The sequence below is a fragment of the Diceros bicornis genome, chromosome 25 (genome assembly GCF_020826845.1).
Source record: "Diceros bicornis minor isolate mBicDic1 chromosome 25, mDicBic1.mat.cur, whole genome shotgun sequence".
NCBI lineage: Eukaryota > Metazoa > Chordata > Mammalia > Perissodactyla > Rhinocerotidae > Diceros > Diceros bicornis.
The window spans coordinates 7410183-7425754 of NC_080764.1; the positions used below are offsets into that span (position 1 = coordinate 7410183).

Sequence of the window (15572 nt, forward strand, 5' to 3'; positions counted from 1 at the left end):
GCTGGCAAGATGGTGGCGCGCAGGAGGAAGCGCGCGGCGCGGGGCTCAGAGGAGGGGCTTACGAGCCCGCCGGGCTACTCAGGTGGGGGCTGCGGGACGCGGGGCCGGGGCGACTCGGGGGGTCGGCGGTGGCCAGGGGCCCCCAGGAGCGGCCGCGCGGTTGGGCGTGAGCCCCGGCAGGTCCCCCGAGACCCGCCGGCGCCCCCCTCCCATCTGACCACACTCTCCCGGGACGAGCCATTTTGGCCAACGCTTCCCTGGGGGGACCCACCTCTGTCCACACTGTCTCCCAGGGGCGAACCCGTGGCCGTCTACACCGTCCCCCCGGGGAGCCCGTCCACTTCTCATCACCTCTTTGCAGTTCCCAGTCCATCCTCTCAGCCCGCCCCTGGCTTGTTACTGCCCTCCTCCTTGGTTCTCCTGCTGCTTTCCTGCCCAGAATCTTCTTTCTAAAGTCAGATTTAAATCACATCTTGCCTCATATGCCCACCTGCACCCTACATGTCCACTGGACTCCCTCCAGTGGCCAAAATTAGCACCTAAACAAGATCCAAACTTCCTACTCTGGACCTGCGTGGCCCCACGTGTTCGGGCCGGTGCTGCCCTAGAGCCCTGTTTCCTGTTCCTCCGAATGACAGGCTCTTTCCACCTTCCTGGGTTTTGCCCTTGCTGTGCCCTCTTCCTCGGAGTTCCGCAGACAGCTCTGCCGCACTATTGGGCGGCTCTACGTCATTCCGGCCTAAGCTTTAGTGTAGCTTCCTCAAAGAGGTCGTCCCGATGCCTCCCTAAAGGCCTCGGCCCCCCCACCACCCAGCACTACTTCACCCTGGGTGTTTCTTTTGTGTTTGGTACAATCTTGTTATATGCTTACCTGTTCACTGTCTTCGGCCACTGACCTTCCTGAGGGCAGGACTATAATGTATTCACTGCTCTGAAGAAGGTGGTGAGAAAAACAGAAAACAGTTCCTAACTTTATGAGGGTTACAGTTTGTGGGAATGCCAGCGATTATCCAAACACGCACACAAATAAACTTGGTGAGAGAAATTAGGAGAGCCCAGAGCAGGGGGGTCTCACCTGGCACAGAAGGCTCTCCTGAGGAAGTGAAGTTAAAACATGAAGAATGGGTGGAGAGGGTAGAGAGTTGATGTGTCAGGTTAAGGGAACAGCAGTGGAGGCCCTGGCCTATTGGAGGCACAGAGAAGGCCAGAGTGGCCGGCGGGTGGAGTGGTGGGGCAGGATGGTGCCAGACGAGGCCGCAGAGGTGGTCAGGGTCACGCAGGGCCTTCATCTACGGTAAGGATTTTGGTGTTTACCCCAAGAGCAGCGGACGTTGAACTTCCCTCTCATTTCGGTCCCCGACCTGTAATAACTGCCTGTTGTGTTCATGCTCCCCCACCAGCTTGGGAACTCCTCCTGGGCAGGTTATTTGTTCGTTCCCTCTCAGCCTGCACAGCACCCTGCTCAGGCCTTGCCTAGGGGAAGGGCTCAGTGAGGGATGGATGGATGGACAGATGGACAGATACATGGACTAGGAAGGGACAGCCTGAACCTGACTTTCATGCCATCCTTCCCCGCCACCATTTCCCTTCTAGCCATTCCGATCAAGTTCTCTGAAAAGCAGCAGGCTTCTCATTACCTCTATGTGAGAGGGCACCGAGTTCGAGAAGGCACCAAGTCTTCCTGGCCTCAGAAGCGGACCCTTTTTGTCCTCAATGTGCCCCCATATTGCACAGAGGTGAGTTGGTGTCTGGGAGAGAACCTGCAGGCTGGGGCGGGGGCTCCAGGCAGAGCTGGGCTCCCACCGGCCCCGCCAGGTCCTTGTGGTGAGTTGGAAGCTGCTAACTGAAGCCCCGAGGGAGGGTATCCAGAGGGCTGCTTCTCTCTCTCTGTGACAGGAAATCGGCTTTTTAAAGATGTGTTATAAAAAAATATACTTTTAAGGAGCCCAGAGCTTTTTATGTATTACCCAGCATTGTTTTGAATTATATGTTGGTTTTCCCTGATTATGAAATTGATACGTGTCCACAGTAAAAAATAGCAAAAGCATAAAAAAATAAAATTACCTCTAAGCCTACTATCCCAACATGTCTGTTAATTTTTCTTCCACAAAAACTATTAAATTTAGCACTGTATTGTGTTAATTGTCAGAGGATTAACTAAGGGAATTGCTGTGTTTTAGATAAATGTTTTTTTCAAAAAAGAAATATTAATTTGTAAAATATCCCTGTACAGTTAGAGAGAGAGAAGCAGTAGGAGGAGAGGGTGTCATCTTAACCTTCACTGAGGAGCAGTGTGTGTACAGAGGGGCTGGGCCGCGGTGTGCAGCTCGCTGCAGTTCACAGACTGCACACATCTGTGTGGTCAGCACCCAGCTGGAGAAACAGAACATCCCCCACACCCCAGAAATCCCCTCCCTCGTGCCCCTCCCCCCCAGTGATAACCCTGTCCTGATTCCAACAGGGTAGATTTAACTCTGGTTTTAAATTGCTGAATCAGATAGTAAAACTTAATTGGTTATCTCATAAAATCAGAATACTCAGAATAACACCAAAAATGTCCCCACCTATTCCTGTAATAATTAAGAAAAAAAAAAGTTTAGAACCCAGTCGTGCTTTAGGGATCATTCCCCCAGAGAAATTGCTAAGGAAGGACTGGTCTTTTCACAAGATGGCTCTTCAGAGGGAGCAGTCCCTTTCAGGAGAACCAGCACATCCTGGGCATGTGCTTCCAGCAGGCTCCTGTCCTACAGCCAGAAAGCTTATCCCTGAATTCTACCTCGCACTCCGTCTCCTCCCGCCCGAGTCCCCTGGCCAGTGGAGGGGTGGCTTTCTACCCACAGTTTTTAACATGAAAATTGACAAGATTGTTGTCTCGGGCAGTGGGAGGGCAGGAGTGGTGACCTCCGTGTGGAGGAGCGTGTGGCTTGCCCAGGCCCTGCCTGCGTGCCCCCAGGTGGGCAGACGTGAGTCCTGCAGGGGCCCTGGGCCCCTGGCAGTGCCGCCCGGGGTGGAGGGAGGCTCAGGCTCACGCTGCTTCCTCGGGCCGTGGCAGGAGTGCCTGTCCCGCCTCCTGTCCCCCTGCGGCCCCGTCCAGTCTGTGGAGTTACAGGAGAAGCCGGACCTTGCCGAGACCGCAAAGGAGCCCAAGTCGAAGTTTTTTCACCCCAAGCCGGTTCCGGTAAGCCTCCCAGTACCACCAGTACTGGCGTCTGTTGGAAGGGGGGCCTGGGGCGGTGTGTGGGCGAGGCCAGGGTCCCCAATGTGTGAGGGAGAAGGTGGCGGTCAGGGGGTGGCAGTGGGACTTGCAGAGCATTCCCTGCGGTCCTAGGCCAGTCCTCGCCGTGTGGAGTGTAGGAGGGCTGTCAAGTAAGCAATCTCCACTCCCTTCCCCGGATTTGCCACATCCTGTAGCTTCCTGTCTGGCTGTTTCCATTGTCCTGGTGAAAGTTCAGAGACCGTCTCTGCTCGCCACCCTGAGGGGCCGCCCTGAGCTCCCTGCCTGCTTCTCCCACCACAGTCAGTTCATCCTCAGGCTCAGTGGCCCCAGTTTTCCCTGTGACCCTTGATCCCACACCTCCTCCTGGCGTAGGGGAGTGTGAACTAGCGTGTGCCCCGAGTGTCCATCCTCTCCCGGCCCAGAGGGAGCACGCTTTTCACTGAGTCCCTCCTATAACTGGAGGATAGGCCTGGTGTCTCACCTCTCCCTGGGGAAGAGGCGGGAACAGGTCACTTCAGCAGAAGGTGGCTAACTAGGAGTGCGGCTGTCCCGCCCCTGGATTACAGAAAACCTGCTGGTCATCTTTGCAGTTTAGGAACAGCCCGGCACATCTGCCCTGGCTCAGTGACAAGTCAGGCTGAGGGCAGTGGGAGCCCTCATGCCGGCGGGGGGCTGGCTGGCAGAACGGGAGGGCTCCTGACGCTCTGTTGTCTCCTCCCCTCAGGGGTTCCAGGTAGCCTACGTGGTGTTCCAGAAGCCAGGGGGGGTGTCAGCTGCCTTGGCCTTGAAGGGCCCCCTGCTGGTCTCGACAGAGAGTCACCCCGTGAAGAGCGGCGTTCACAGTTAGTACTGTGGGTGGCGCTGGGCACCTCCTTCCTGGGCCCTGGGTTGGTGGGTAGGCTTTGTGGGGTCAGAGTCTGCGAACGCCACGAGCCGTGTCCACTCACGCTGAAAGCAGCGTGTGGGAGGCCTGAGCCTGGCATGAGGTGGACAGAGGTGAGGGCCCAGCCTGCTGCCACTAGAATCTTCCTTACCACCTGAGCCCTGGGCCACAGGTCTCCATCCCTGTGGCCTGTGTAAGAAGATCCTGACTGGCCTGGCAGGGTGGGTCCCTGAGTATCAGGCCTGAGGCAGCCCCATTTCCATCACTCGCTTCTCCCTCAGAGTGGATCCGTGACTACAGAGACTCCGTGCTGGACCCCGAGGCCCTGAGGGTCGAGGTGGACACGTTCATGGAGACCTATGACAAGAAGATGGCTGAGGTAGGGCTTTCACAGGGGCAGCTGAGTATCACCTGTGCAGCCTTGGGAAAGGTGGTGCCACAGGTGTCATGGTGTGGCTCCCGAGGGGGAGGGGTGGTGGCAGCCTGTCCTGGTCACCGTGTCAAGTCCAGGCTCCCTTTCTTGCTGCTGAGTCCTGGGCCACCTGACTGGGTGACATCTAGTCTCTAAAGGGTCTGTAGGGAACGGATGGTCTGAGGGTGAGGGAGAAGGCAGCGTTGGCACGTCTGCGTGTCCCCTCCAAACTTAGCTACCAGCACTGTGCTGGGAGGCGGAGGGACCAGCTGGTGCCCAGAGTGACTCTGGGTGGGAGAGGGGAGAGCCTGGAGAGGAGGGAGGGTGCCTGCCCATCACAGGGTCGTGTTCTTTGCAGGAGGAGGCTAAGGCCCAGGAGGAGGAAGGGGTCCCGGACGAGGAGGGCTGGGTGAAGGTGACCCGCCGGGGCCGGCGGCCCGTGCTCCCCCGGACGGAGGCAGCCAGCCTGCGGGTGCTGGAGCGGGAGAAACGGAAGCGCGCCCGCAAGGAGCTGCTCAACTTCTACGCCTGGCAGCACCGCGAGACCAAGATGGAGCGTAAGAGAGCACCCCAGCCCTGTCCTCCGGCCCCACTGCCCTTGGCACCCAGGCCGTGGATGAGGCCTGTGGCGGGAGCGCAGGGCCCCCGAGGGCAGACATTAGACCCAGGGACCTGGACCACACCCCTGTTGTGGTCCACCTGTGGCTCCCCAGAGGCAGCTGTGGGGCCCCTGGGTCATTTAGAGGCTACAGAGGCACTGGGATGTAGGACCCGCCTCCATACCCCTGAGCAATTCATGCTGGAACCTGTCAGCTTCCAGCAGGGGCCACACTGCAGAGGGTGGATCTCAAGTGCTCACTGTGGGTGCAGAGAGAGGGCCGCTGCTAGCCTTGTGTGTGTGAGTGTCTGTGTGAGTGTGTGGAGTGCTCGGGGGTGAGCACCCGATTGCCCGTGGCCTGCTCTTGGCGGTGAGGATGCTGAGCTCACTGCCCCGACCGCCTGGGCCCCCTGCGTGCAGGATGGCTTCCCCGTGGGCCCGGGAGAGGGTCCTGCCCTGACCACCCCAGGCGCACCGTTCTCTCGCCTGCCTCACTGCTCCTGCCTCCTCCCGCACCTTCGCTCCTGCCCCGTCCCCTCCTCTCCTCCAGGTTCACCCGACTGCAGGCCTCCATCAGCCTTCCCTCCCTTGGGCTCCGGACCCCACATAGCCCTCTGACCGGGTCACTCGGTGACCAGAGCCACCGTCTGAATTCTGTGGCCCTCTGGGGGTGGAGCCCCGTTACTTCTTCCTGATGCCCTCCCTAGTCTGACTGCTGTGGTGGGGAGGGGTTGGAAGAGGTGTCCCCGGGGGTCTCCCGGCACCCCCAGCTCCTTCTTCCTTCTCCTTTGGGGGAGGGTGTGGGGCGGGGGGTAAGGGAGCAAGTGCCTTTTTGCTTTCTCTGTGCTTTTTTTTTTTTTTTTATACTGGTGAGTTTTCTATCTGAAAACTCAGGCCTGCTGTCTTCTCCCCTTCAGCCTCTGCCCACCAACTGGGTCTGCAGTCCAGTCCCGTTTTCTTGCCACGTCCAGACCATTTCCGCAAGCAGAGGCGAGGCAGGAGGCCGTGCTGAGCTCCCCGAGTGGGGAGGGAACTGAGGGGAGGGCCCAGAGGACTCTACTCTAGTGGGGCAGGGCAGCAGGGCGCAGCTCCCACGGGGCTCCTTGTCTGATCCTGCCCTGTTTCCCCTTTTCCCCTCACTCCCAGATCTAGCACAGCTGCGCAAGAAGTTCGAGGAGGACAAGCAGAGGATTGAACTGATGCGGGCCCAACGCAAATTCCGCCCTTACTGAGCTGTGCTGGCCCACGGGCCCCACGGAGAGGGGTAGTGAACGGGTGGCCTGGCCAGTGCGGACATGAGGGCCTGGAATGCTCGTCTCAGAGGCTGTGCCCAGGCCGAGGGGCCGCCACGTCAGACAGCCCCAAAGAGCTGAGCCACACGGGGTGGGGTGAAGGACTCTGTCACCCCTCTGTTCTGGTGCTTGGGGCCCCGTGCTGTGGAGGCCTGCCCAGCGTGAGGACTTGGCCCTCAGGAAGCTGCCGGCCCAGGAGTCGCTCCTTCCCTCTCCTTGTCTGTTCCCAGCCTGGCTCTGGACTCTCCTCTCAAGGCTGCGTCTGCTGTGTTCTCCCCTTGCCCTCAGTGGAAAACTCCCGCTGCAGTGAAACAGCCTCCAGAGCAGTGAGAATACAAGAATGATTTCTCTTTCATCCAGTCCGGGAGCGGGAAAAGGCTACAGGAGCTGCTGGGCTGCAGGCCCCTCCTTCCTCCAGCTGCTCCCAGCTTCCTGCGGATCATCAGCCACAAAACAACTCCCGAAATCCGGGCATGGTCTCCGCCTTGAAGTCACAAATGGTAGAGGCAAGATCTTGCCCCCACCCCTCCTCTCTGTTCTTCACAACCAGTGAGGCCTGGCCCCACCACACCTGGCCTGGCTGGGGGGCTTGGAAGCTGGGAGTCCGAGTGGAGGGCGGTGAGCAGTGGGCTCGAGGTCTCTGTAGCCCCAGGCCCAGGGCTACAGCCGGGCTGGGACCCTGTCCTTGCTCTGTAAGAAGGAGCTGATGACACTGGCCACCTGCTGGGGTTGGTTCATGTGCACATAGTGATTGCCCGGGACTTCCACGTACTGGAACCGCTGGTGAAGGAAGGGACGTACGGTGAGGTCTGGCCCAGGGGATGTAGCTCCGCAGGCCCCTCTGCTGGGGCTTTCCCACGGCCTGCTGCCTCCCAGTGGCTTGGGAGTCCCCCACAGGGAGCCTTAGGGCAGTGACTGACCCACAGCTCCGTGGGCCCCCGTCACTTCACAGCACCCTGTGGGCAGGTCACCCTGGCTCTGAGCCAGTGAGAAGGGCCTGACTTGGGGGAAGTGTCCAAACCTTGGGGTTCTGGGCCATTCTGAGTTGTGAGGTTGTAGAACTAGGCTGGGGAGGGGGCCCGTGGGGGGTGGTGCTGCTGCTTCTGATAATTATACAACTTGAAAAAAAAAAAGGAGCAGCCTTTCACACTTGCTCCTGCCTGGGAGAAACCCTCAGGCCCGGAAGGCACCACCTGTAGGCCGGCCAGCCACACGTGGGTGTCCCTTCCGAGAGGACACCAGGTTGTCTGCTGAGGCCCCGGGGTCAGGTGTTTGTGGTGGGTGATGATGCTAAGAGGCCAGGTGCTCCCAGGGACTGGGCGGGGGCGGGTCACAGCACGAGTCCCAGCCCTCCACCCTGGAGGCCCACCCCCGCCTGCGGCCAGCACCCGCTGACGGGACTGGTCTGCTCCTGTTTGGGACCCTAGAAAATCGTGGGACCCCCTCTGACCGAGTTGGGCTTTGCCCGGGGGTTAAGTGAGGACAATAAAGAGCATCTGCCAGGGAGGAGTCTGTTCTGTGCTGGTTACATGTGGCCCCAGGTCTTGGGGGACTGTGACCACAGCGGGGGAGTGAGGCCTGGTGGCTCCTGGGGTCACCTGTTAGACCTGGGGCCAGGCCAGACCAGGGGTCCCAGTGCTGGAAAAGAGATGGGTAAGGTGGAGCCCAGAGTGGCCTGACGCCCCTTCCCGTACCCCCACCGCCCTGAGCGCCGCGCACCTACCTCTTTTAGGACAGATTTCAACGTGTCAACTGTGAAAAGCAGGGGCTCCTTGTTAGTGTCATTCTCTCTCCTCACATCATAAAATCCTTGGATTGCTCTGGAAAACAAGAAGAAATCAGTTCATCTCTGGACTGCCTCCATGCAGTGCCCTGCGTTGCAGGCTCTGAGAGGAGAGCCTGGGTTTCCCCCCGATTTTCTCACAGTGGGGTCCCTTTGAGCCCAGATTTAATTCAAGGTGGAGCCGTTCAGTGGCTCACCGCGCCAGGCTGGAGCGAAGCGTCTCAGGAGTATCCTGCTGGGGCTCAGGGGCACAGGACCTGCCCACAGTCACAGCCACTGAAGGGCAGGGCTGGGGTCTGAACGTGCTCTTGAGTCCATATTTTCTCTTTTTTAAAATATCTTTATTGAGATAATTTTACCCATTTAAAGTGTGGAATTCCATGGTTTTTAGGATATTCAGGTTTGTGCCATCACCAGTCAATTTTAGAACATTTTCATCACCTCAAAATCCTGAGCCTCCACATCCTTGCCAACACTTATCTCACCTTTAGAGTCTAGCCGTCCCAGAGGGTGTGCGCTGGGTCTCACTGTGGTCTGGATTTGTTTCTCTGAGTCCGTGCTTTCTAAACTCCAGTGCCTGGCACCAGAGACACAGATGTGTCCCTGGAAGTCACTGTTCCTGCCTCAGTCCTGCCCCTGTCCAGGCTGCAGGGGAGTGGGGAGTGGCAGCTAAGCCACACTGAAGGCTGCTCAGCCTGGGAGCCTGAGGGCGTGGGAGTGCTTCAGGCGGGTGCCAGGGCTGGGGAATGGGAGGACGGCGGATGGAGGAGCAGCGCAGGCCCAGGGATGGGAGGGATCCCACAGCCGGGGGATTTGGTAAGGCAAAGGCCAGACATTAATGTCTGCCAGTCTGCCTTACCTGGGCATCTCCCCAGACACCTGTTGAAAGGTGCGGTGTGGTCCTTGCCCCATCTCCTGCTGCCCAAGCTCTGCCTGCCTTCCACACACCGGCTGCCGGGGGGCTTCCCGAGAAAGATGGCAGTTCTCTCCCACCAGGAGAAGTGGGAACCTCGTGCCAGGGAGACCTGGAGGTTCCCGGCTCTCAGGCCTGGTCTCGGGCGCTCGGGTCAGACTTACTTGATGAGCAGGACGCGGGCCTGCAGCTTCTTGACGGATTGCGCAAAGAACTCCCTGCTGACGAAATCGAAGCTGTGCTCTGGCTGCAGAGACAAAACCATTGTGAATTCTCACCACCAGGCACCAGGCACTCCTGTGGGTGTGAAGCCTGTCTCTCTTGGGGGCAGCTAGAGCCTGGGGGCGCCACCTTGGCCATCCACCCCAGGACCGAGCCCAGTGCCCAACCACATCACCTCGACAAAGCCCTTATTAACTCCCATGAGCCAGAGACTCTTGCCTCCCGGATCTGTTGGCCATCTTCCCGGGCTCGCGATTGCCCAGCCAGATGACACTTCCCAGGCTCCCTCACAGCCAGGTGTGGCCGTGCAACTAAATGCAGAGAAGTGACCTGGGCTATTTCTGGGCCTAGACTTTAGGACTGAGGTGTGGCCTCTCCACGCCCCCTTTCCCCATCCACAGGCTGCCCTGCAGTGCCGCCCAGCCAGCGCGGGCCCCAGACTCTGCCAAACAGAGCCCACCGGCCTGCACCGACCATTTCCACGAGAAAGAAGTTTGCTTAAGCTGCACTGCAGAATGAGGACACCCGATGTCCCCACAGCACTCTGCTGGCCTGCCTCATAGCACTGACCACCCCGTCTTATGACCATTTAAGCTGTCTAGGTCTGTGCTGTCCCACACGGTGACCATCAGCCACGTGGGGCTATTGAGTGCTTGAAATGGGACTAGTCCAAAGGGAGATGCACTGTAGGCATAAATTATACACTGCATTTTGAAGACTCAGTATGAAAAAATAATGTAAAATATCTCAATAATTTTTTATATAGCTTACATGCTGAAATAATCACATTTTGGATACACTGAGTTAAATAACAAATATTCAACTTGATTTCACTTGTTTCTTTTTACTCTTTTAATATGGCTTCTAGAAGATGTAAATTACATGAGGCTCACATCATCGTCTGTTGGACTCTCCTGCTCTGGTCCGAGCACTCTCTGAGGGCAGGAGCTCTCCGAATTTCCTGTGTCCATAACTCTCAGCTCTCAGCGTGGCAGAGGAGGAGCTTGATAAACGTGTACTGAGTGGGTTAATTCAAGAAAGCTCGCACAGGACTGACTCCTAAGTCATGCCCAATACTCCCATGCCATCGAGATGAATATATAATTCCTATGAACACACGCGTACGCATGCACGAACACACAGAGCTATTGTCACAGCCACGAAAACTCCCTGCCCTCCATCTGCCCTGACCCCCTCCCAGCTGTTTCCTGCTCCTCAGGCTTTTCCAGCAACAGAGGTTCCCATCTCATCCACAAGGCCCCCTGAATGACAAGTTACCGAGGACACGGACGTGCCACACATCATCTCCTTTCGTGGCAGAGTGCCCGGCTTGAGCAAAAGCTCTGAGGAGGTCCTGCACGTGGCAGGGGCGGACCAGTGCCGTGGCTAAGGTGTCTGTTAAAACAGAAGGGCATTCTGGAGGATCAGAAAGGCTAAGTAACTGTGTCACAGTCACCAGGCCAAGACTCAGCTCAGGCGTGGACTCCCAAATGTGCTTGCTCCCACCCCAGCCCCCCACCCCTGAGGCCTCCCAACCTCGCTTGAGTACGCCTCTCCTGCCAGGACTGGGGCTCTCTGGCTTGCGGGCTCAGGCCCTCAAAATTTTTTTTTTTTTTTTGTGAGGAAGATCAGCCCTGAGCTAACATCCATGCCAATCCTCCTCTTTTTGCTGAGGAAGACCAGCCCTGGGCTAACATCCGTGCCCATCTCTCTCCACTTTATATGTCAGGCCACCACAGCATGGCCTGACAAGCGGTGCATCGGTGCGTGCCCAGGATCAGAACCCGGGCCGCCAGCAGCGGAGCTGGAGCACTTAACTGCTACGCCACGGGGCCGGCCCCATCAGGCCGTCAACTTAATTACGCATTGGTCCCCAAGGCAGAGATTGAGGGATATTATCTCCACTCACGTCTCCAGATGTGAAAATACAACACGAGTCTGAGTTTTTGCAGCCGTTTCTTCAAAGGCGACAATATGAGGATATTTCTCCAAGAAAGCCTTTATGAGGACAGCTGCTAGGTGTGCCCGTCTTTCTCTTTTTGTCTTGTTTTTTTTCTCTTCCTCTTCATCTCTCTCCTTTTACCTTCTCTTCCTAGTCCACTTTCATTCCCTATCGATGTTTTTCTTTTGTAATTAAGGTGTAACTTACAGCAGAGTCCACAGATCTGAGGGTCAGCTCACAGCGGCCTTTTACACATGGAAGCAGCTATGTAACCCTGACCCAGATGGAGACCTGGAACACCACCAGCACCCAGCCGGCTCCCTCCCAGGGTGATGCTCCTAGAACACCACTATCCTGACCTCTAGCCACACAGATCAGTTTTGCCTCTTTGCTTTTTTTCACATTTTATTTTATTATTTTGTGTGTGTGTGAGGAAGGTGAGCCCTGAGCTAGCATCTGCCAATCCTCCTCTTCTTGCTTAGGAAGGCTGGTCCTGGGCTAACATCTGCGCCCATCTTCCTCCACTTTATATGGGACACTGCCATAGCATGGCCTGACAAGCGGTGCCTCGCTGCGCACCCGGGATCCAAACCCGGGCCGCTAGCAGCAGATCGCGCGCACTTAACCGCTATGCCACGGGGTGCCAGTTTTGCATCTTTTTGAACCTCATATAAATAGAATTATACAGAGTGGCCTCTTTTGTTTCTGGCTTCTTTTGCTCCGTAAATGCTTGCGTTTCATTCCTGTGTGGTGTTCCATTGCATGAACACAAAACAAATTGGTGCATTCTACTGTTGATGAGCATGTGGGTGATTTCCAGTATGGGGTTACTGTGAATACAGCTGCTGTGAGCATTCTCATACACGTCTTCTGTGCAAATGGCACATATTTCTGCTGGGTGTGCATCTGGGAGTGGAATTACTGGATCAGAGGATTTGCCTATGTTTTGCTTTAGTAGTTCCTGCCAAACAGTTTTCCAAAAGGGTTGCATCGATTTATACTTCCTCCTGCTATGTGGGAGAGTTCTGTTTGCCCCACATCCCTGTTAAGACTTGCTATTGTCAGGCCTTTCCATTTTAGGTATCCCAGTGGGGATGCAGAGGTATCTCATTGTTGCATCGCCCTAATTACTAATGATGTCGAGCACCTTCCGTGTGCTTTCTGGCCATTAGGATAGCCTCTGTCGTGAAGTGCCTGTTTTTTAGAAAAGAGGCTGTCAGTCTTTATCTTATTGATTTGTAAGAGTTCTTTATATATTTTGGCTATGAGTCCTTTAGCAGACCTATGCATTTAAATATCTTCTCTTAGTCTGTGGCTTGCCTTTTTACTCTCTTAATATTGTCCTTTTTTTGTTTGTTTTGTTTTGTTTTTTTGTGAGGAAGATCAGCCCTGTGCTAACATCTGCCAATCCTCCTCTTTTTTTTTGCTGAGGAAGACTGGCCCTCGGCTAACATACGTGCCCATCTTCCTCCACTTTATATGGGACGCCATCACAGCATGGCTTGACAATCGGTGCGTCGGTGCGTGCCCGGGATCCGAACCGGCGAACCTCGGGCCGCGGCAGCAGAGCGCGTGCACTTAACCGCTTGCGCCACTGGACCGGCCCCCCTTAATATTGTCTTTTGATGAATGGAAATTCTAAATTTTAATTATGCCCTATGTATCTATAGTTTCATTGATTCACAATGTAAGTGTGTGTTGTTCTATTTAAAATATATTTGTCTACCTCAAGGTCATGAAGCTACTCCCTATGTTTTCTTCTAGAATCTTTACTGTTTTACATTTCATATTTTGATCTATGATCCATCTTGAATTAATTTTGGTGTCTAGTGTGAGGCAGGGATCTAGGATCAGACTTTTCCTTATGGATAGCCCATTGCCCAGCCCCCTCTGAATTGAGGTGTATATCAGGGGATCCGCATTCATAAGTTTAGTTTTGTTTTCTTTTTTGAGGAAGATTGGCCCTGAGCTAACATCTGTTGCCAATCTTCCTCTTTTTTCTTCTTTTTTCTCCCCAAAGGCCCCAGTACATAGTTGTATATCCTAATTGTAGGTCCTTCTAGTTTCTCTATGCGGGACGCCACCTCAGCATGGCTTGATGAGCGGTGAGTAGGTCTATGCCCAGGATCTGAACTAGCAAATCCTGGGCCGCCAAAGCAGAACGTGCGAACTTAAACCACGGTGCCATGGGGCTGGCCCTACCATTCATAAGTTTTATAACAATTAAATTCCCAAAGTATTCTACAAATTCAACATCATCCCAATATAATTTTTAACAAAAGTTGATCATTCTAAACTTCATTTGGAAGTGAAAATATGCAACAAAAGCCAAGCAAAATGCATAAAAGGAGAACGAGGAGAGTGGACTTGTTCTAATGTCAAAACTTATTAGAAAGAAATAGGACTTAAAATCGAGTGGGATGGGGGCCAGCCTGGTGGCATAGTGGTTAAGTTTGTGCGCTCCGCTTCAGTGGCCCAGGGTTTGCAGGTTCGGATCCCGGGCATGGACCTACACACATGGCTTATCAAGCCATGCTGTGGCAGCATCCCATATAAAGTAGAGGAAGATGGGCACGGATGTTAGCCCAGAGCCAATCTTCCTCAGCAAAAAGAGGAGGACTGGCAACAGATGTTAGCTCAGGACCAATCTTCCTCACACACACACAAAAAATCAAGTGGGATGGCTCAGATGCTGCCAAAGATCAATGGGACACAGAGTGCAGGCACAGCCCCATTTGGGAATTTGTATCTTTTGTGATTTAGTGTATGTCCCAAGGGAGACTTTCAAATCAGTGGGCGGCCTTCTCCTTCAGGCACTGTGGTCGACCACGGCTCCCACCACAGAACAGCTGCGTGCTGCATGGGGCATGGGCCCAGGAAGAGGAAGGGGCGTCTCCAAATGCCCCAAAAAACAAACAATCCTGGGGGCCAGCCCCGTGGCGTAGCGGTTAAGTGCGTGTGCTCCGCTGCTGGCAGCCCCGGTTCGGATCCTGGGCGCACACTGACGCACCGCTTGTCAAGCCATGCTGTGGTGGCGTCCCATATAAAGTAGAGGCAGATGGGCACAGATGTTAGCCCAGGGCCAATCTTCCTCGGCAAAAAGAGGAGGATTGGCATGGATGTTAGCTCAGGGCTGATTTTCCTCGCAGACGAAAAAACAAACAAACAATCCTGCACCTCAGGGCAGTGGAGAGCTGGGGCCCAGCACTGCTGCCCGAGAGTGACCCGGCTCTGGCCAGGGGATCAGCAGGAGGTAAAGCTCTCTCTCTGGAGAAAAGCTTTTCCACCAGGGCCTCCGGGACCATGCTGAGTAGGATCTGGCAGTAAGCCCCCTGCCCAGGGATCAGCACAGAGGACAGACCAGGGTGAGGGAGCCTCGGTAGTTAGGGGGGACCAACAGGCTGTTCATCCAGGAAAAGAATGAAAATGGATCCCTACCTCACACCACACTTGAGAACAAATCCCAGTTGGATCAACAACAAAACTAACATTCCTGTCTCCTTGGCTGATGCCCTGGTCCAGGGCTCATGTCCAAGCCCAGGCCTGGGCAACAGCTCTCAGTGGGCTCCCTGCGGCCAGGGCTTCCCACTTCTAATGCCAGCGTCTCACATGTGCAAAGCATTTTGCCCTCTTGCACAATCACAGTAAGAGCACCGTCTGTGAGCACCTAAAGACATGGCAATGTGCCAGGCCACTTGACACCTGTGGCCTCCGCTAGACTTCACAGCAACCCCACAGAGGCAGGCAGAGGGGCTGGCACCTCCCAGCTGCTCATTCACCAGCTGCATGAATGAATAAATGAAGGAATGCACTTTCCTTCATCATGAAAGACAATGGAGGCTCAGAGAGCGTAAGTGCCTTGCCCAAGGTCACACAGCCTCTATGTGGCAGAGATGGCTGAGTTTCTACAAGTGCTCCTGTCACATACCTCCAGACCTCCAGACTGGCTGCTGGTTTTTAAGACCCTTCATTATCCAGCCCCTTTCTCTCCTTTTGGGTCCACACTCTCCATCAGGAACCCCCCTCTTTAATAGATGCACTGAGCCGACTCTAACCCGTTCCCTGTGCGGTAACAAGTACCTGGAATGTCTCTCTCCTCTACCCACCTCAATCCCACCACCCTGGGCCCAGGACATATCCCACCTCCTCTAAGAAACTCCTGACCATACCCTCCCCCACCCGCCAGCGTGCCTTCTGGGAACTCCTACTGCCTTTCGATTCATTCATTTAAGCATTTGCAACCATTTACGTAAAAACCTAAAGAAACACAACAAAAACAAAGGCCCTAACACAAGAGTCCACATCTAAGT

At 55.3% G+C, this 15572-nt stretch overlaps 2 protein-coding genes across 2 annotated transcripts in view; one reads left to right on the top strand and one right to left on the bottom strand.

Moving 5' to 3' along the window:
* RRP7A (ribosomal RNA processing 7 homolog A) lies at window positions 1–8633 on the top strand. The gene is made up of 7 exons (XM_058568214.1): window positions 1–82; window positions 1594–1736; window positions 3053–3178; window positions 3942–4059; window positions 4382–4479; window positions 4871–5069; window positions 6257–8633. Exons 1-7 carry the CDS (start codon window positions 10–12, stop codon window positions 6340–6342), a joined length of 843 nt encoding a protein of 280 aa, XP_058424197.1. The 5' UTR covers window positions 1–9; the 3' UTR covers window positions 6343–8633.
* SERHL2 (serine hydrolase like 2) overlaps window positions 7063–15572 on the bottom strand; it is a 24206-nt gene continuing 15696 nt past the window's right edge. The window contains exons 10-12 of the mRNA XM_058568215.1: window positions 9263–9345; window positions 8126–8222; window positions 7063–7182 (exon numbers count right to left, since the gene is read on the bottom strand). Of these exons, the coding sequence (XP_058424198.1) occupies window positions 7063–7182; window positions 8126–8222; window positions 9263–9345 (300 nt within the window). The remainder of the gene's footprint in view (window positions 7183–8125; window positions 8223–9262; window positions 9346–15572) is intronic.

Excerpts from the sequence above, each read along its gene's own strand:
- RRP7A (XM_058568214.1), top strand. The coding sequence starts at position 10 with ATGGTGGCGCGCAGGAGGAAGCGCGCGGCGCGGGGCTCAGAGGAGGGG. Across the intron at positions 3,179-3,941 it reads TTCACCCCAAGCCGGTTCCG|GGGTTCCAGGTAGCCTACGT; the intron begins GTAAGCCTCCCA and ends TCCTCCCCTCAG. Across the intron at positions 4,060-4,381 it reads CGTGAAGAGCGGCGTTCACA|AGTGGATCCGTGACTACAGA; the intron begins GTTAGTACTGTG and ends CTTCTCCCTCAG.